This window comes from Thermoascus crustaceus (genome assembly GCF_041956765.1).
Source record: "Thermoascus crustaceus strain CBS 181.67 unplaced genomic scaffold VTN00scaffold_10, whole genome shotgun sequence".
Classification (NCBI taxonomy): domain Eukaryota; kingdom Fungi; phylum Ascomycota; class Eurotiomycetes; order Eurotiales; family Thermoascaceae; genus Thermoascus; species Thermoascus crustaceus.
The window spans coordinates 236,528-257,813 of NW_027192536.1; the positions used below are offsets into that span (position 1 = coordinate 236,528).

Below are 21,286 nucleotides of genomic sequence, written 5' to 3' on the forward strand. Positions count from 1 at the left end.
GATTTATAAATTTAGTTAGCCTGTAGTAAGCAGTCTGCTAGATACAGTTCTCTCTATATTGATATTAGTTCTATCTGAGAGATCTCCATCTTCTGCATAATTTGGGGATTCAGCTATTCAGTCTTCAGAAGCTGCTGAATTCAATGCTTCTTCTTTAAACTATTCTGGGCCTCTATCATTACTGGCTGTCTGGATAGGATATTGGCCAACAGGTTCTGCTTGCCAGGTTAGTACTGAATAAGAAAGTAGAATTAGATTAGATATTCTGCCTATTTAGTTTATTAAGAGATTAACACCTTTGTTGTTATAAAGTATTTTAAAGCCTGATAATCAGTTAAGATATTAAAGAGGTCTTCCTTTTGCAGGCTCTCCAGTTCTAATTATTACTCTTCCAAAGCCTAGATAATGGCCAGAAGCTCTTTATTATGGATTATATAGTTATATTCTGCAGATATTATTATTTTTAAGAAGTAAGCCATAGAATGCCACTATTGGTCTCTATTAATATCTAATTAGGAAAGTACTTCTGCAACCACTCTGTCAGAGGTATCTATCTCTAACTTTGTGGGCTGATGGGGGCTGTAATAAATCAGTACTAAGGCAAATATAAGTTATCTTTTGAGCTCTTTGAATGCTTACAGACATTAGAAATTGAAGTTAAAGAGCATATTCTTCTATATAAGATTGGATCAGGGCATATATCCCTGGAATCCTTCAAAAGTACTTAACATTCTAGCCAATGCAAGGTCTCCATCTCCAGTTCTAAATATACAGGACAAAACACCATCAATTCAATTTATCTTAATTAATTTGCCTTTTCAGATAGTTTGTACACTGCAATGGAGTATTCAAAAGCTGGACAAGTTTGTCAATGAAAACTCTAGCCTGGATTAGGACTTTATATGCTGTCTTGACCAGATCTTTCAAAGTGCTATACAAATGGCCAAATTGACAGCCCAACTCTAAAGTGATATATCTTAATATCTAGAGTAAGCATGCACCCCAAATTCTCAGAAATCTCACAGATGAATCCCTACTATAGGGCCATTAACAGTAAAGGATGCAAATTATCAGATTGCTAAATGTGCTAAGGCTGAATAAAAAAAGATTATTTCCTGTGTCCAGAAACATCAATCTTTAAAGCCAAATTCAACCACTATACACAAATTGGATACTGTTGAAAATACTCAGAGAGATAGCCAGGATCCAGGTGATATTAATGTGCTATTTAATGTATTTAAATACTAATCTAGTTGTTGAGAAATTTGACAAAATAGTAAAAATCTTCTGTTGTGGTGAAAAACTCCATTGTGGTGCAATGCACCAACACAGGCAGGTGTTGGGGCAGGAGCACAGCTATCTGATGCTCTAATTTAGTAAGATTATAAGATATTTCTAATATTTAGAGTAAATATTTTTTTAATTAACTATTAATAATATAGAAGTTTTAAGCTAAATATAAAATTTTATAAATATTTAATTAGAATTAAAAAAACTAATTTAATCCCTATAAAATTATTAAAAAGATTCTCTAACTTATATATCTATACAAGTATATAAATAGATTATAAGAAAACTAAGTTTATTTTACATAACTATACTAATATTTAATAGCTGCAGAAAATGCAAAAATATAATAATATAGAGATATATTCTCTATATAGATTTAATTAAACTATAAAGTTAAATAGCTTCTATAACATTTATAATTAATATCTGATATCTTCTTTTTATATATATATAAAGCTGTAAGATTTTAATTATATTAGTAGTTTATTTATTAGAACTTTTTAATTATTTAATTAGATAATAAACTCAATTTCTAAAATTAAGCCTTTTAAAAATATATTACTTTAAAAATAATATAAGATAGTAAAGCTTATTCACTAATATTAATAGTTTTAACTATAATTATTTATTTATAATTTTTAAACTCTAAAAAGGAGAGATAACTATATATTTTAGCTTGTTACTATCTTAGTAGTAGCTATTAAATTAATAATTATAAAATTAATCTTGTTAAAGTTATAGATATTTTTCTGCAGAATACTCTTTATAATAGTACTATATAAAATTAAATTATTTCTAAATAATTTTTAAATTTTTATATTTAGCTTACTAATAGTTATATCTTTAATGTAATCAGACACCAAGTGGGCCAGGACACCAAGTGGGCCATGTAACCAACCAACACAACATATTCATCAACTTCAACTACAAATATGCCACCAAAACAAGCAAAATAAGCAGATTCAGCAGTTCAGCAAGAGGGCTGTATCTTGCTTGCCATCAAAGCAATTCAATCAGTCAAATAAAAAGTATTTAAGTGGCTGCAAAAGTATATAATGTGAAGCAATCTATATTGACCTACTGCATATATGGGTGTTCTGCATATATTAATGCAGAGCCAAATAGTTAAAAGCTTACTGCAACTGAAGAATCTACACTTATAAAATGGATCTTATCTATGGACTAATAAGGCCTACTATCAAGAATCAGCACTGTATAAGATATGGCCAGTCTTCTACTATCAAGCTGATTAAAATCCCCAAGCCCTTTTAGCAAGAAATAGATGCAACAATTTGTTAACTGCCATAATAAGCTTAAATCAAAATATAGCCACAGATATGATCATTAACAGGCTCTATATGAGGATCCAAAGGTTATTAGGGAGTGGTTTTAGTATATTCTTAAGATTATACAGTAATTTAATATTACTAAATAGGATATCTATAACTTTAATAAGACTAACTTTTTAATAAAAATAATAGTAACTATAAAGATTGTTACTAGCTCTAAGATAAGAGACTGGCCTAGAACAATTCAATCAGGGAATTAAGAATGGATAACTGTGATTAAAGGAGTTAATTCAGCTGGCTAGGCTCTGCCCCTAATGATTATCTTTGCAGCCCAGAATCACCAATCTAATTGATATCCAGAACTGCCAAAGGACTAGACAATTAAGATTAGTAAAAATGGATGGACCACTGATAAGCTTGGGATGTGTTGGCTGAAGAATGTTTTTGATAAATATACCAAAGCCTGTACAGCAGGGAGATATCATCTGCTAATTCTTAATGACCATAGCAGCTATGCATCTGCTGAATTTGATCAATTCTGCACTGAGAATATGATCATTCCTCTATATCTTCCACCACATTTATCATATCTATTACAGCCACTTGATATTGCCTGCTTTGGCCCATTGAAACATATATATGGGCAGGAAATATAGATCTATATGCAGCACAGCATCAATCATATTAACAAGGAAGATTTTATTGTAATCTACCAGCAAGTATGCCTGCATGCCCTGACAGCATCTAATATATGCAGTGGATTTGCTGCAGGAGGCCTGGTTCCATATAAACCAGAGCAGGTGCTTGACCAGCTTCATATGCAGTTGAAAACACCTACTCCACCAGGTATATCCCATAGCAATCAATCATCTAGCTGGACTGCTGAGACACCAAAGAATGCTAGGGAGCTGGAGAAGCAGGCAAAGCTTATTAAGCACCTCTGGCAACAGCATATATGCAGTCCTCCTAGCCCAATCAGTGAAGCAGTTGGTCAAGGGCTGCCAAATTGCAATGAATAATGCAGTACTTTTAGAGCATGAAATCAAGCAGCTATATACAGTAAATCAATGTTAAAAACACAAGTGAAAGATGACTAGATCCTATATTACTATGGTGGGTATTTTGACTGCTGAAGAAGGTCAGCAGCTTGCTCAGCAAGCTGCTCAGATGCAGTCAGAGGGGGTAGAGGAAGATGATAAGTGGCCTAGGAAATGTGCACTACTGTGGTGCAGCAACTGCAATATTCAAGATTATACTAGGGTCAGCTGCCCAAACAGATAGGTAATTATTTTATATGTATATAGCTTCAATTTAGGGGGTGTTGTGGTGAGATAACTAGATATTTAATATAATAGGTGTTGGTTGGTGGCCCACTCAGTGTCCTGGCCCACTTGGTGTCTGATTATGTTATATAAATTAGGTTTTAAGCTTATTCTAATATTTAATAAACATAAATTTAATTCTTTCTAACCTGCTGTGGAGTAGCCAGAGAGAGACTTTACATTTATTTATAGATAATATTTATTATATAATTTAAATTCTTCTTAATAATTAAAAGCTTATATCTATTAGCACAATTTTTATATTGATTTTTACTACTATTAATTCTGTTATATAATGTTAACTGTAAAATATTAAAAATATACGCTGCTTCAGCAGGACTACTAACTTAATCTTTTTAAATAGCTAATATAGGTAATAAGATTCTCTCTTCTTATTATTTAATTAAATTCTTTAACTTTTTATGCTGTTCTAGTGGCATAGTAGTGGTTTAAATAGCATTAAATAATAAATCTTGATGTGATTGCATTAGGTGCACAGCTCAGTAGTAGATAATGTTATTAGTATTTAGTTTCTTGGTAATAGTAGATTCAAATCTATAGTTTATATATAGAATAGTGAAACTCTTATAGTTATACTAATTGCACTATTAAATACAAACTAGGTAATAGATAGCAGTTAAACTCAGTTATTCTATTAGTAATTAACATAGTTTCTGAGATATTGCTTCTCGAATGGACAATTCTTCCACCCAACATCTTCTCTCACCCTGGTAATCAGTGAGCACTATTTGCAGCTTATGTTTGATTCTACTGTGGTGCACTTTTTAGAATTATCTATTTATTCTGTCTGGGGATTTATTTGTCACTCCTGTCAAGTAGCTTGCTTGGGAATATATATTGTGCCACTCCATGCAACAACTGTTGATAATATCAACCCCACTCAATACAACACCCTTTGTGAGTCAGTATGGCAATAGATAAACCTAACAACCCAAACAATATTTAAATATGTCACAGGATATACCAGTACCATCAGCCTGCAAGCTCTCAAACTTACAAGTTGGGCTTGATGTGAAGTCTCAGGTGGACACCCTGGAGAGGTTACCCAGACTACCCACCTGCTGCAAAACATTGTTTGCATCCTGCAATCATCCCTTCAAGATAGCCATTGCTCTGTATCCATACTCACAATATAACCAGTGACAGTCCAGCTGACTTATAACTCTCAAGCCTATCTGCTGCTAGCACAAGGGAAATGATTCCAACCTCAGCTATAGATTCCTACAGCAGTTTGCTGCAGCACTGCGGTATAAGAAGGATAATTGACAACACAGTGGAGAGCAGCAGCATTGGCATGCCTTTCAACACATCTTTGGATATATCTGATATCACTGGGCGGAGAGTTGCATTTCTCTTTGCAGGAAAAGCAGAGAAAAGTCTGAGCCAAGCTGAGGCTGGGGCTCTGCATCAATTTCTCACATGGGCCCTGCAGGAATATGATGCAAAACACCTTGATGAATGTCTTTCTGCCAGGCTAGAGAAATTCTACACCACAGAAATGGTGTTAACAAAGAAGCCACAAAGCAGGTTGGCCAAACCTTCTGGCCCACCAGACACAGAATTAGCTCTTATGCACTGCCAGTTGAAGGAAGGTGACATCAGCAAATTCTGGGACATGCAGAGTAGAAGCATCCAGCTACTGGCCAAGAAGGGATTAAGTAGTGATTTTGTCTTCAGTTACAACTGGCACTGGAGAGGAGAGGGGTCAGCTCACAAGAGAAAGGGCAACTGTCTGGCTGTCAAGTGGCTGCTCACTCAACATCTCCTTCATAACAAGTTGTCCACCGATCTCCTTGAAATCTTGTCACACCCTTTTCTTATAGTTGCTGGAGCATGTGCAAAAGACCACTACCAAAGATCATTACTATCCAGTTCTCAACAGCTTGTTGTCACCCTAGACCAGGGTACAGAAATTACTTTCAATCTCAATTTCAGGCCTCTTAGTCTCAGACAAATAACTGTATATATTGATCATCCATCAGCAAGCTTTTTTTTTCCAACTGAATTCTGCAGTGAAGATGTGTGTTCATCTGGATGCAGTCTCCAGTTTTTTTTTTCTCTGGTTTATCAGATGGGACTGTCAAGAGAAGACCTTTGCTAAGGCTCAGCTTGGCCATCACAGAGGTGTCCCAGGTGCCGCTCCTCTTGCAGAGCTACATGGATATGGGCAAAATGGAACTGAAGCTGGAGAGAAATCTGGAACAGCATAAGATCAATCCAGGCTTCTGTAGTTGGGCCCAGCAATACTTGAAGGAAGACCTGAGTGATATCTTAGCTGGAGGAGAGTCAGTTGTGAAAATGTTTCATCCAAAAATAGATAACAAGATCTTCACCAAATTCTACAAACCGGAAAGAGTTACTCAACAGGCCATGGATAATCACCAAAAGAATGCACATTGTCATGGCTTCACATATAAAGAGTATTGGAATGGTGAGAGTGTGAAAGTCCATTGCAAGGGGTGGGTTCAGCTTTATATCTCTGCAGATAGTCCAGCACTCAAGTTTTGGACACCCAAAACAGTATTTAATGCTATTAAGAAATCTGGGGAGCCTGCATTTATATATTTTTTCTGCAGATGGTGTATATCTGGAAGTTTAGAAGAAGGTTGTATTCCACAAGTCCTGGGAGTATATGTTGAAAAACAAGATGCAGGGGGCTGAGTGGGAGATGCAGATGAGCAAAGAGTTAATAAGGGAGGGAGACACTAATATGCCTGTAACCTCTCAATAGGGGTACCAAGAGAATGATAAGGAAATCAGGGTACAGCATTGCTAGAGTTGAAGAATGTGGATTATTTGTAGCAAGCAATACACAGGAAATTGAATACTTGCCTTCTAGCAGACTAGAAATAATTATATGTAATACATTGGGATGCTCTGACAGCCCCCTAGAATAGGGCTTATGTGCAAGTTTCGATATTTTTCTAAAGAAAAAGATAATATAATAATATAATAAATATCTAGACAGTAAGATAGACAGTGTTAAGCATTTCTTTATCTCCAAAATACTGCTAGTTCTACTTATTTATATAATATAATCTACAAGCAAGTAAGACATTTAATCAAGCAAGACACTCTCTTAACCTCTGAAATCTTGCAACTACTGAATCACTATCAGACTTAGTTTTCCATTTAATATAGTATTAAAACAAGCAGATTCAACTATTAAATTAGAAGATTGTATATCTTTTATAGTTAAAGTATATACTATATAAATAGCAGCAGTATATAATATTTTATATTCTACTTTTTTTATTAAATTAATAGTTAAAGTATAGAGTAATATATTAGCAAACTGCTAAAAATTTAACAATTTTAAAAAAACTTTATTAAAGTAGATTCTAGATATAAATAATTATAATCTATTTTTTAACTTAAAATATTGTATATAAAATAGCTGATTTACTACTATCTTAGTAGAAATTAGGTCTATCTATTAGTATTAAAAAAATTAAATTAATAACTTTATTAAATAGTATAATAATCTTATATTAAAATATACCTATAAATATAATTATTAATATATAAAATCTAAGAATTTAAAGATTATTAGTTAGTAATTTAATCTTATTCAGAATATTATAGTAAAATATAATATTCTTAAATAAAATATTTATAATTTTAATAAAACTAACTTTTAAATAAATATAGTTTATACAGTAAAGATTATTATTATATTTTATTATTAAATAAGCTATATATAAGTTATATAGCTAGAGAATTATAAATAGATAACTACTATTAAATATATTAATACTTTTAAATAAGCTCTACTATCTATAATTATCTTTACTAGCAAGATTTATTAATTCTAGTAGTATTAAAATATATTTTATAATTAGCTGATTAATCTAAGTGATAATAAATAGACTAATAATAAGCTTTAACTGTTATAGCTAGAAAAAATCTTTTAAAAATATATTACAGTATATATATTAGAGAAATATTAGTTTTTAATTTTTAATAACTATATTAGCTATAAATCTACAGAATTTAATTTTTTCTATAAGAATTATTAAATTATCTCTCTTTATATATTTTTTTATTTATTTAATAAACTATAATCTTTTAATATCAACTGCTTTATATCTTTAAAAAAGGCATATAGTATAAAGATAATAAAAAGTATTTAAAATAGTATTTATTATATTAATAAGAATAACTTTCCTAATCTTTATAAAGAATTATAGAAGGTTTTATTATTTAAAAATATTTATAGTGAATTTAAAGCTTTTAATTTAATTTTTTTAAATTGTTAAAAAATGCTAAATAAGCTTATTATTAAGAATATTATCTCTTTAACTACTACTTATAAATTTACAGATAATAAATAAATTATAAAGATCTTTTATACTACTGCTAAAGTATAAAAATAGATAGAGCTTATTAAGTAGCTTATTAATTATAACTTTTAAAAATTTTTAACTAAGACTATCTATTAGCTAGCAAAAGCAGCTAAATCTATTATATATAAAGTTCTTCTTCTAGATTAAAAGATAAAGAAGCTTTATACAGTAAATAAAAAGTAAAAATAAAAATATTTAGTTTTTAAATTTTATATTACTCTTAAAAATATTCTAATAGAGTTTAAAGATTAGTAACTTACTTAAAAAGCTATATAAATAATAAACTTAATAGAATTAGTTTTTAAAAAGTATATACTATTATAATGCAGTAGTAACTACTATTAAATTAGTTATATTAGAACTAGCTACTCTAGTAAATTTAAATAATTTAAAAATCTTTACATTAATTTAATTATATAGTAGTAAGATCTTATAATTTTTAATCTTAGTTAAAATTATGTTAGCTATCTTGCTTAATTAGATATCTTACTTGTAAATTATATTATCTTATATTATATAAAGCACTGCAAATTCTTTTTTTGCTTTTTCTTATATACATTTAATTCTGTAGAATAAGCTATTATAGTTTTAGCTAATTAATACTATAACTAAGTGCTATTACAAATAGCCTTTTTTTACTTTATTTAGATCTCTGAAATTTTACTTTATTCTAATTAAAAATACTTTAAAATTATTAAAGATTTTACTAGTTTTAATTTATTATTATTTTAGTAACTTCTATTTTATAAATATAGTTTAAACTATTATACTGCTGTACTATATAGATAAATTGCTAAATATAATCTTTTATTCTTTATTAGAGAATTTATAAAGATCAAAGAAAAAAATTTTTAGTTATAAAATAAAAGTCTATATCTTCTTTCAGTTGCTGTAATAAAAATTAAACTTTGCAATTTTAGTCTTTAAATTAGTATATCTATTAGTAGAATTCTAAGCTGCTAAATTTAATATATAATTTATACTTGCTTTAGCTTGTTATTTTAGCAAGTATATCTGCTTTTAAAGCTAAATATTTCTGTTAATCTGGTTCTATTACTTATTCTGTAGCTAGTTAATCTGTTTTTAAAGAGTAGTATTTTACTAACATATTCCACAAGTGAGCCGCCACCACAAGCAAGCTGCCACTTCAGTGTGTTTTTGACTGTGTCAAAGGTCTTACTTATTTCAACCACTAACCATGTCTCCAAAAGCATATCAAAATTCAAAAATTTCAGCAGAATAGAAGGAAAAGATTCTATTAGCAATTTCTACTATAAAAAATAAGCAAATTATCCAAATTACTAAAGCTGCATATGTATATAATATACTATGCTCAACTTTACATAACTAACTTTATGGCAGCAATTACCATAAAGATATATATGCTAACAGCCATAAAATAACCCAAAATGAAGAAGAATTGCTTATACAATAGATTCCATCTTTAGATCAATGTGGAGTGCCTTCCTAATCATCCTATATATAAGAAATGGCTAATATTCTTCTTGCTGAGCACAGTGCTACACCTATTCAATCAGTTAAAGAGAACTGGGTCTCTAACTTTATTAAACAATATGATAAAGTAAAAACCTGCTATTCTTAATGATATGATTATTGATGTGCTAAATGTAAAGACCCTAAAGCTATTAGGGAGTGGTTTAATTGCATATAAATCACTATAATGCAGCATAGAATTGCAATAGAGGATATCTACAATTTTGACAAAACTGGCTTCACTATAGGCCTAGTAGCTACTGCTTAAGTAGTTACTAGAGCTGATTACTATGGGAAAGGCTCTCTTATACAGCCAGATAATCAAGAATGGATTACTTCTATTGAATGTATCAACTCTACTGGATGGGCACTTCCTCCATGCATTATCTTCAAAGGAAAGGTCCATATAGAGGGTTGGTATCAAGATCAGAAGCTCCCATGTGATTGGAGAATTGAAATTAGTCCTAATGGATGGACTACTAATGAGATAGGCCTTCACTGGCTTAAAAATCTCTTTATTCCTGCTACTACTGGCTGTATAACTGGGAAATATCATCTCCTAGTTCTTGATGGCCATGGCAGCCATCTCACACCCCAATTTGATCAAATATGCAGTGAGAATTATATTATTCCTATCTGCATGCCAGCACATTCTTCCCACAAGCTCCAGCCTTTAGATATAGGCTGTTTTGCACCTTTAAAAAAGGTGTACAGAAGCTTAGTGGAAAAGAAAATGCACTTAGGAATCAATCATATTGATAAGCTTAATTTCCTAGAGGCCTTTTCAAAAGCTTGCAAGAGCACTTTTAAAGCAGAAACTATTCAGAATAGCTTTATAGGTACTGGCCTAGTTCCATTTGATCCAGATAGGGTGCTCAGTCAGTTGAAAATTCAACTAAAGACCCCTACACCACCACCTAGTCACTTAACCAATTCAGCACCTAAAATGCCCTATACTGCTAGGCAGCTAGAGAAGCAGGCATCTGCAGTAAAAAAGCTGCTTAGAGCACATACACAGAGCCCTTCATCTTCACTAAAAATGTGATTAGATAAGCTTATTAAGGGTTATGAATTGCATCTTAATAAGCTTATTCTTGCATGCAAAGAAATATACAAATTACACACTTCTAATAAGAAGCAGCTTCAAAAACAAAAGTGCTCTACTAGGCAGCTAGCTACTGCAGAGGGCTTTACTATTCAGGAAGGCCTAGAGTGATTCCAGTGTGAGAATAAGGTTTATAAAGCTCAGGATACTATTCCTATAGATCCAGCTCTTTCTGCAGTTGGATCATATATACAAGCACCATCATGCTGTAGTGACTGTCATAATCTAGGATATAGATAATTGTAATATCCTAATCAAGTTCCTAGTTAGTTTTTATATAGAAATGTAATTATTTGGTTGATAAAGGCCCTAAAATCTTGCCTGGAGGTGGAATCAGGAGCAGAGGTGGCAGCTCACTTGTGGTGGCGGCTCGCTTGTGGAATATGTTAGTTTATTTCTGTAACTAATTATTCTATTTAAGTCTGTAATTCTCTAAAAATTTAGATAATCTGCTATAGAGTAAAGTCTTTTATTTTTATTAAAAAGTTAAAATATAGTATCTTTTTTATACTTACTTTCTGCAAGAAAGATAGTTAAAGTGTAATAGCAGATTTAAGACTTTTTAAATAGAGACTTATTAAGATTATTTTAAAGATAGAAAACAAGAGAAAGAGATAGATAAATAGACTGTTGCTAGCAATATTACTATCTGAATTACTATTTAAGTTAACTATAGAAGTTAACTACAGAGTTCTAATCTTTATAGTTAAAAAGTATTATATATATGTGCTGAGTTCTGCTTAAAAATATCTATCTAGTATATTATAACTATAGATAAATTAAAAATTAGATTAGATTAAAAATTCAGATAAATTAAAAGTCTAGATAGATTATTTTAATTTATTATTATATAATAGAATTTCTCTCTTTTATCTGTTCTGCTTATAGTCTCTAGACTGTTGCTGTAATATAAACAGTATACAGCTAAATAAAATATATATATAGTTTAAATACTTTCTCTATTTTTAAAAATTATAAATCTAATAATTAACTGCTAAATATAGTAAGAGAATTAAAATAGTCTTTTTATAGTAAATTTAATAGTTTAAATATAGTATAAAAGACCTTCTAGCAGTTAAAAATATAATAATTTAAAGCTATTAAAATAGATACTAGCTAGTAAAGTTTTTAGCATTCTAATTAGATTAGAATGCTAACTATATTAGGCAAAATTGCTGGCAGAATCTGCTTATAACTTGCTGAGAGTAGGGGGTGCTAAAACCTCACCAATATAGCAAAAGCAGCAAGCTAAGTGACTTGAACAGGGGAGGAGGTGCTGAAAGATTGCTATTCACCATGTCACATGACGGAAATCATTCAGGTGCCACCAGGAGGGAACAGCCGGATTTGGTTAGTAATATTCAGATTACAAACCTCCCGACGTCTTGGAGCTTGAGAAATGCCTTGCCACCCTTCGGAGATTAACTACTTGACAACTACATAAATACATCTCATTCCAGAACAGGTTGATTCCTTTCAACCCTAGTGTGTATTCCAAACATCGTGCTATTAGTCGGAGATATCCGAACTGAAATTCTCGTCATTTTTGGCCATCATGTTTCGACGAGTCCTCGCTGTCGCCCCTCACTCGGCCGGCAGGCTCATGACCCCCCACGTCAGGCCTGCCATCCCAGTACCTGTACAAGCCCATGCAAACGCCACTCCTACCGTACCAAAACGAGGTTACCATGAAAAAGATAAGTCTTCTTTCCGGATCTCCTTGTCTCAATTAAAAGGCAGAGGAAGACACATCGCTTGAGTGCTGCCGTTTCCAGCCTTGAATATTCCAACTTCTGTCATCTTTGAACCTGACTAACATGCCTTATACTGCTCGACCACTACAGCAACCCTCGCAACGTTGGATCGATGTCCAAAACAGACATGGACGTTGGTACTGGTCTGGTTGGCGCACCTGCGTGCGGCGATGTGATGAAGCTGCAAATCCGTGTCGACAAAGACAGCAACACTATCAGCGACGTGAAATTCAAAACTTTTGGCTGTGGCAGCGCCATCGCTAGCTCTAGCTACCTGACGGAGCTCGTGCGAGGTATGACACTCGAAGAGGCCGCCAAGATCCGGAATACCGAGATTGCAAAAGAGCTTTGCTTGCCTCCTGTGAAGCGTCAGTCTCCCCCTCTCCCCCTCAATTGAAATCATAGGTCGTCGTGTTGGGTGCTAATCTCGAGTATAGTGCACTGTTCAATGCTTGCCGAAGATGCCATCAAATCCGCGATCTCCAATTACTATACCAAAAACCCAAAGGCCCGGACGACAAACCTTTCAGGCACCGAGTCAAGCATGTCCGACATTGCGCCTGAGAAATCGGCTGACGTTCAGCGCGATGCGGCGACGAGCTCCTGATTCAATGAATAACTGGTGACTTGAGGGGGTTAGCTTGTTTTCTCTCAATGGATTGATATGGTAGTTGTGTATATTCTTCTGTTTACATTACACTACTGACCTGCTCTCACGTCTCGGAGATTGCAGGAATTGAGCACACTCTTTGAGACACTTAAAGTGAAGTTGTGATAGTATACTTGCAACTGAACATCGTTCTTTTTCCATAAAGCGTTTTTTTGCAACGGTTCAAGTTAATTGGTCAATGTGTATGCCTCCTTCCGAACTTCTATCAAAAATTATGTAAGTAGACCTGGATGGAAAAGAAAAAGGGGTAAAAGAAGCCGGTGGTAAGCTGTAAAGATATAAAGGTGCCGTTAGGTGTATCTTGTAGAGCGACGCTCTTTTGTTCATTGCAAATCACCCATCATATCCTCGTCAATGTCGAAGTCGTTCCCATCTCTAACCACGTCGGGTCCTCCGTCCTTAGCTGTATTGTCTTTCCGCTTCTGGCTCTTACGTAAATGATCGACATACTCCTTGCTTAACTCTAATTTCCTATCACTTTCTTCAACATTATCCATGAGAAGCATGAGCCTTCGCCTCTCTTGAATCAGTTGGTTTCGGATTGACGCCTCCAAAGACGCATCGGTGCTCGAAGCGGCAGCAGAAAATCGGAGCATTGTAGGGCCTTTGCCGTAGTTGGAATGAAGCAAAGTAGCATCAAGCGTCCGGGACATGATCAGCGACGCCACAAATATTTCGGTCTCTTCAACATCAAGAGGATCAGGCGAGGTGCGGTGTGCTACATCGGCTATAGTTAGGGCAGCAAAAGTGCTTCCTAGTCTGAGAACCGAGTATCTGCGAAATGCTACTAGCACTTGAAGAACGAGTCCTGTATTGTTATCCTGAAAACAACAGTTGAGTTAGGGTCCCAGGCTTGAAAAAAAGGTATATTCGCCATAGAAATCAGCCACTTACCATGTGCCAGATTGACTGACCAACGTCAACTTCGGCTCTTAATCTATCAAAATCACCGCTTTTAAACGCTTCTCCAAGTGCATCATAAGGTCTGGCAAGCGACCTGTATACCTTTGCGGCCTGAGGAGAGGTAGCATTAGGTAGGGGAATAGGCTGGTAATACTCATCGTTAATTCCAACAGCTCATGGAGAGGGGTCGACATAAAACTAACAGCTCCTTTTTCCAACAGGCTCACTAAAACCCATTTTTTGTATGCTTCCACCATGATCATGCTCACCGAATTGACACATGGAGCGGAAATGACTACATTCAAAAAATGGAGCGCCTTTCCCCATTGCTTCAGCCCCATATATATCATGCTGCCGTACAGGAAGTACTGCAGATGATCCCTGTACGACAGTTTGGCAGAAAATCCGGAAGCATAAGTGATGAATGTCGCACTGGTCTGGTGTTGCGCGCACAAAGGAGGCCGGGACCGCTTCAGGTATACTTGATCAGAGCTGGTAGAAAAATGACAGATGTCTTTATCGATTATTGGTAGTGCAACCGCATACGCCCTTGCGTGAAGACATAGCCGACTCAGAAGGACATGGGTAGAGGTGAAGCTCGAGCCTGAAGGATCTAGACGGAGCATTGCATCTCTGATGGGCTGAACTGCTAGAAGAGGCTTCTTTAAGTTAGTTTAGGATAACTCAAAAAGGATAGACGTTCACCTCTTGCCTTTGAAACCACCTCTGCAGCTTTGGCTACCAACTCTACGAGTCGGCGCCATTCTTGGCCCGCATACCTCACTTGGACTGGATCGAATTCCTTCAAGAACACTAAAGCTTTGGACCAGAGTCTCCCCCCCGGTTGCACATCTTCTGGAAAAGTCTCCTTGGTCCTGCTCTGGACAGCAAGAACACACGAGTGATGTATGAAGAGGTAAGAAAGACTATGTAAAGAAGGATCAAGATGCTGGGTTCCAGACATGTATTAGGTCTTGTTCACAGAGAATCGATGATGCAGGTGGTACGAGCAATATCCGTAACTGGACTTGACACGCCTACCACCCGGCAGTATAGAGTGAGACTCACCTCTAAAAGATCTTCATTGTCAGAAACAGTCCCGATGACCTTACCAGGAAATGTTTGTTTTAGATACGTGACAAGGTTCCGTATCTGCTCATCGTAGTCCTCATCAGAGATACCTTGCGAAGACTGTAGGCGCGGAGAAAATGAAAGAAGGCGGGGGAGAATATCTGCCATCTTGGTTCTGTTGAGGTAAAGGGAGCAATGATGGTTGGAGCGGCAGCACAAGAGGCAGCACCGTTAAACTGCTTGTGACACAGCCGTAGAGGGACCTTGCGAAGCTCCAGGATTGAGTGCATCCACTACTGCAGGTGATTGGCGCCTGAGAATTAGCCGGGACACTGCAGTGTAAAGCTTATAGTGAACAGCTTCGGGCTTGAATTATCCTGAAGAAGCTGCAGGGGGCATCGTGGATCGTGCGCGATAATGACGTTCGGAGTTACGTGCGGAGTAATCTACTACATTAAGTACCATTCGACAGTGGTAATCGTTCAGACTGCGGGGATGCCTCTAGGCTAGACTCACCGCCTTCGGCAGTAACTATGAGCGGCGGGACCTAGATGGAGCCTTAGCATTCTGGACAGATATTGAATGGATATTTAATAGCAATAATATGAGGGTCTTAAGTTTTCGTATTTTGAAAAGTCCTTATCGAAGCAAGGGATTTATACGAGTCGTCAATACGGTTTTTATTGTGGGTTTCGGTAGAGCATGAACTGTTGAAATAGACCCCACAGAAACCACAGGGCTCCTTCTAGAGCGTAAGATTTTTTCCCCTCCTGTTTTCTCCAGCAAGTCGTTGTCAACTCTTCGACGCGACGTTTCAGATACTGGGAACAAACTCTCCGATTCGTTAAAGAAAAAAATTTCTTGTTCTGTCACTGTGCCTCGCTTCAACACTTGATATTCCACAAGTCGCTTGGGATCCCTTGGCCTGGTTTCGGGGTTGCTGACAGAAAATGTCTCTCACGGAGTCTTCCGCTATTGAAGTCGCAAAGACTGCATCTTTGGCCTCACGTCGTCTAGCAACACTGTCGAATACTGCCCGTAATGAGGCATTGACTGCACTTCATGCCGCTCTCTTAAGAAATAGGGATATCATCCTCCAAGCAAATGCAAGAGACGTGGAGGCAGCAACTCGTGCTGCTGCAAGTGGTGAAATCAGCCAAAGCGTTCTTAAAAGGCTTGATTTAGCAAGACCCGGAAAATATGAAGATATGTTGAAGGGTGTTCTCAGTGTACGGGACCTAGACGACCCAGGTGGGTACAAAATGACGCCTCATGCTTAGTGCTTCTTCAAACATCGACATTTCTGGGACGTTCTGCTGATTTTTCTCATAGTCGGAAAGGTGACCCTTAGGACACTGTTGGATGACGGTCTCGTTCTGGAGAGGGTCAGCTGTCCTATAGGGGTGCTATTGATAATATTTGAGGCTCGTCCTGAGGTTATCGCCAACATTGCTGCTTTGTCTATCAAGTCAGGAAACGCCGCAATCCTGAAAGGTGCGCCTACTACTAGTTTAGACCCAAATTCCCTGTTGACACGGATCCAGGTGGAAAGGAATCAACCGAATCTTTTGTCGCAATTTCGAAAGTTATCTCAGACGCGATTTCAGAAACACAGGTTCCCAATTCTTCGATTCAGCTGGTGAAGACGCGGGATGCTGTCTCTTCTCTGCTGGCGCAGGATTCACTGATTGATCTAGTCATCCCTCGCGGTTCGAATGACCTTGTTCGCTATGTGAAAGAAAACACGAAGATCCCGGTACTGGGACACGCTGATGGTCTTTGTTCCGCATATCTTCATTCGGATGCAGATCTGGCTACTGCCGTCAAAGTCATAGTCGACTCAAAAACAGACTACCCGGCCGCTTGCAATTCCCTCGAGACCCTTCTTGTACACCAAGATGCCCTTGAGACAATTTTACCGGCTGTTGCCGAAGCTCTCCATGCCAAGGGGGTAACTCTCCGCTGCGATCAGCAATCGAAATCTGCACTGGAGAAGGCGTTACCAGCAGTTCAGCAGTCCATGCTTCAAAATTCGACTGAGAATGACTATGATACCGAATTCCTGGATCTCGTTCTGGCCGTTAAGACTATTCCATCAACATCTTCACCGGTCTCCTGTGTTGAGACAGCTATCGCCCATATTAATGCGCACTCGTCTAAGCATACGGACGTCATTTTGACCAGTTCGAGGGAACTTGCCGAACTGTTTCTAAACGGCGTGGATAGTGCTGGTGTATATTGGAATGCGTCCACTCGGTTCGCAGACGGTATGAGATATGGCTTCGGCACCGAAGTCGGTATAAGCACGAACAAGATTCACACCAGAGGCCCTGTCGGTCTGGATGGTCTGACTATATATAAATACTTGATTAGGGGCGATGGCCACATAGCGGGCGATTATTTCGAAGGACCAGGCGGCAGAAAGTGGAAACACCAGAGTCTGCCCTTAGGCGATAGCAAATAGGTTCCTTCACCTCTGATATACACATTTACAGTGATCATTGCGAACCTCAATAGTAAACGGAGAAAATGAAAAATTTTGTTTCCTTGATTCATGATTTCCAGACCAGAGTCAGACCTGTGGAATTTGCTGCCATACTACCTATGTAGAAAGCAAGCCGCGAGCTCTCGAGGTTAGAAAATAAGAGCCACAAGGAGGCTTTGTGCGGTCATGTCGTTCATTCAGACTAGCAACCCAATCCATACGAAGGTCTCAGTACCGCGACTAATACATCCCCATGAACATGCTTCTTTAGACCTTGAAACCACGAGACCTTCTCCGTCCACGAGCTCTCTCGAACTTGCGACCCTTGCTCTGCACATAGGGTTTCTGCATCGAGTCAGCACAGCCCATTGCTTTCCATATTTTCGATACTCGTAGACACTCACCTTGCCACTGTGCGGACCAAAGCCAAAATGTTTCACGGCCTCTCTCGCGTTCTTTGGGCCTCGAAGCAACAGCGTGTTCGCTCCCGTCGGTGCCCGGAGAGCAAGTTGATCCAAAGTCAGGGTCTCACCACCGGCCTTTTCAATCCTCGCTCTGGCGGAAGCAGTGAAACGGAGGGCAGCAACCGAAAGCTTAGGGACAGTAAGGAGGCGGTTGTCGTCTGTAATTGTTCCAATGACAACAATGGTCTTGCCCTTGTGGGCCTCGCTAACATTTGAGACGAGGCGAGAGAGAGAGACAGGTGGACGGTTGATGCGAGACATAAAAAGGCGACGAAGCACCACCTTGTTGAAATTCGAATCCGTACGGCCTGTTAAATATCTCTAATCAGCCTCCGCGTTTCTCATAGTGTCTGAGCCCCTCACGGTTACAATTGACGCAAAAGGGAAGTCATACGGGCAAGGAAGCGGTACAGCTTCACCAAGAGCTGGAGATAGACATTGTCGCTCTTGGGCGCCTTGCGATGGGTGCTGCGCACATGGTGACGGTCCAAGTCGATACCTGCGTTTGAGATGATCAGCAAACCTTCCTTGGGTGAAAGAACCAAGTCTCAAGAAGTATCAAGTACTGAGACTTTGCAAGATCCGCTGTGGTACTTACCCATGGCTGTTGTGTCTGATGGGATATCTTGGAGTTGCCTAGCTGTCGCACCGTATGCGAAATGAAGCTGGTGAGATTTTTGGTCGACGATTTTCAGATGGACAATGTGTGCGGGTTGAGCCCTACGCTAGTGCCGGATTGGCATTAGTGGGTCTGCATAGGAGCCTGGACATCTAGTAGTACTGGAACGGCGCCCGCCAAGCGGCTTTGCTTCAGGCCGCTGGTGCTGGGGTAGAGACCTGGTACGGTCCTCACCACCTAAGATGCTTAAAGGCCTATGCAGAATCTGCATACGAGTTTGGAAGCGGTGCCACAATCGGAAACCTGTGCTATTGGGAATAAATAGCCGCAGGAAATTCTAACAGAATGGTGAGGAAAGCTTTTTGTGCTCAGAAGTGAGGCTTTAGCAATTGATGATTCTTGAAGTCAAGTGGAAGCGCAAAGCAACTGAATTGGTTCTGCTCCGAAGCACACGTTGTAGACAATTTACCTATCTTTACAACTCCATACTATTAACATTCATAGCTCGTTTACTATACGGGGGTTATTAAAGGATGAGCATATCTACATTTCAGACAAAGAATAGGGTTGCACTTAAGAGACTTAGAGATCATTCCCTGGAGAATGGACTGCAGGGGCTGCTTGATATTTTTAGTCAATTAGCCCCTAGATTAGAGCTAATCCTTTGACCAAGTTGTGGGGATCTGATATTTCACCCAAGAAAATCATCATTGAAACATCCAGAGTCGAACCTACTAGCACCTGTACGAAAATTCGTTCCATGTTTTTGTACAATGGAATGGTAGAAACACTTCTTCTCGTCAAATAGCTTACCAACTCCGGATCTTATCTAACTCCTGCCAAAGCTTGATGCCGAGAGCAAATGCTGATATACATGATAGCGGAAGCAAAAACATCCAGATATCCGAAAATGGTGAATGTGAACTTGCAACTCTGATTCTTAGAAAGACAATATGGACTTGCAACCTTGTGGTTATCAATTACAGAATGGTACAAATGGCGGGTAGCTGGTTCATGGAGGGATTACTCAGCGTCCCCCAGGCTGACAAGGAAATCTCGGGTCAGCTCGAAACTGAGCCAGCTGCTTGCCATGCTCGGAGCTACTTTAAGCAAATTAGGAACAATGCCTTTATATAAACCCAATAGTCCTTCCTCGGTTACTATGACTTTAACGGCGTCCCAAATGGACTTGTATTGATAACCCATTCCAGACATGGTATTTATCTGAAAACGGCGCCGTAAAACATCGCTAAGAAAGATATATTAGTTATAAGAACCGAAGCAAACGCTTTGGAGCCAGAGGTCCAACTCACAATGGGTACGTGCAGGTTTGAGCGACAGCTCCCGAGATGGCACCAGCCAGCAGCTTACGATAGGGGCTAGGATTCTTGTCTCCTTCAGGAGTCAGATACCTTCGTACTGATTCGTACGTCATAAAATTGAGACCGACCTGTTATCTTATCAGCTGCAGGCAGACGACTGAAATTCCATGGTAGCCACACACATATGGAGCAACACCGGCCACTGTGGGAATGATACCCCGGTATAGAGCAAGGAATCCTCCTTCATTCTTATACATCAAAACCATAGTCCGAAACATGCCTGGCAACTGTTTCTCACTAGTGGCTTGGTTGCCAAGAGCAGCGAACGATGCTGACTGGATGGACAGCCTTGTACGGACAATATCGAGTGGATAGGTGACAATAACTGAAGTAATCCCAGCTATACCCCCGCAAACAAGGCGACGCATCGGTGTAAGCTCGGCGTCCGGATACGGTTCTGCAAACTGAGATGAAGATTAGTACTAGTATTGCAAGGGCTCCGATTGTAGATTTTGTCCTAGGGAAAGACAATGGTCACGACAGGAGCCTAGAAGAATCATGCCAGAACCCGCAAGGTATGATTCACTCGGATGGGACAGTTCAAAGCCATGCTTACTCTCTTGTAGAAGTTGTAGCTCCCGAACTGCACTGCAGAGTAAGGAATAATACGGATACAGTTGGTGCCATTCCCACGCATGAAACCCCTCCAGCCTTCCTCTCGACCCATTTTCACAAGAGCCTTCCAAACTGACAGCTTATACTCTTCTCTGCCCGCACTTTGGATCTGATACAATATCTTTAGACGTTCGAGCGGTGAGACGATCGTTCTGGAAACAGCACCAGCCACCCCTCCTGCTATGAATGCCGCAATGACAGGTTCGGCAAGTCCATTTTTAGCTTGATTGAGAAGTGACGACTCGTTTCGGGGCAGGGAATCCTAGAAAAGCATAAGTCGCAACGTTCTGGGGTGCGGATGATCACAACACCACGGCTGAGACCTCACCTTCCCCAGATCAGACGAAGTCGGTGGTAGACGGGTTAGTTTTTGCATCGACGTATTCGGCCCATTGCTCCGCTCCTCATTCTGGGCGGCATTCTGGCGATCCAAACTCATCGTGGAAGATCTATCGA

General features: G+C 38.0%; 5 protein-coding genes across 5 annotated transcripts; 2 read left to right on the forward strand and 3 right to left on the reverse strand.

The window, feature by feature from the left end:
• Positions 1-12,422: 12,422 nt before the first annotated feature.
• Positions 12,423-13,228, forward strand: VTN00DRAFT_2469 (uncharacterized protein; the record flags this gene model as incomplete). The annotated part of the gene is made up of 3 exons (XM_069428687.1): positions 12,423-12,564; positions 12,696-12,989; positions 13,059-13,228. 3 exons carry the CDS (start codon positions 12,423-12,425, stop codon positions 13,226-13,228), a joined length of 606 nt encoding a protein of 201 aa, XP_069283518.1.
• Positions 13,229-13,614: 386 nt separating this feature from the next.
• Positions 13,615-15,433, reverse strand: VTN00DRAFT_2470 (uncharacterized protein; the record flags this gene model as incomplete). The annotated part of the gene is made up of 5 exons (XM_069428689.1): positions 13,615-14,112; positions 14,186-14,338; positions 14,398-14,853; positions 14,907-15,143; positions 15,263-15,433. The coding sequence occupies 5 exons, from the start codon at positions 15,431-15,433 to the stop codon at positions 13,615-13,617; spliced, it is 1,515 nt and encodes a 504-aa protein (XP_069283519.1).
• Positions 15,434-16,215: 782 nt separating this feature from the next.
• Positions 16,216-17,729, forward strand: VTN00DRAFT_2471 (uncharacterized protein; the record flags this gene model as incomplete). The annotated part of the gene is made up of 3 exons (XM_069428690.1): positions 16,216-16,516; positions 16,598-16,759; positions 16,810-17,729. The coding sequence occupies 3 exons, from the start codon at positions 16,216-16,218 to the stop codon at positions 17,727-17,729; spliced, it is 1,383 nt and encodes a 460-aa protein (XP_069283520.1).
• Positions 17,730-18,017: 288 nt separating this feature from the next.
• Positions 18,018-18,816, reverse strand: VTN00DRAFT_2472 (60S ribosomal protein eL18; the record flags this gene model as incomplete). Its single annotated transcript, XM_069428691.1, has 4 exons — positions 18,018-18,095; positions 18,155-18,522; positions 18,609-18,713; positions 18,813-18,816. The coding sequence occupies 4 exons, from the start codon at positions 18,814-18,816 to the stop codon at positions 18,018-18,020; spliced, it is 555 nt and encodes a 184-aa protein (XP_069283521.1).
• Positions 18,817-19,856: 1,040 nt separating this feature from the next.
• VTN00DRAFT_2473 (uncharacterized protein) lies at positions 19,857-21,269 on the reverse strand (the record flags this gene model as incomplete). Its single annotated transcript, XM_069428692.1, has 5 exons — positions 19,857-20,082; positions 20,147-20,283; positions 20,338-20,619; positions 20,772-21,092; positions 21,159-21,269. 5 exons carry the CDS (start codon positions 21,267-21,269, stop codon positions 19,857-19,859), a joined length of 1,077 nt encoding a protein of 358 aa, XP_069283522.1.
• Between the last annotated feature and the right edge of the window lie 17 nt (positions 21,270-21,286).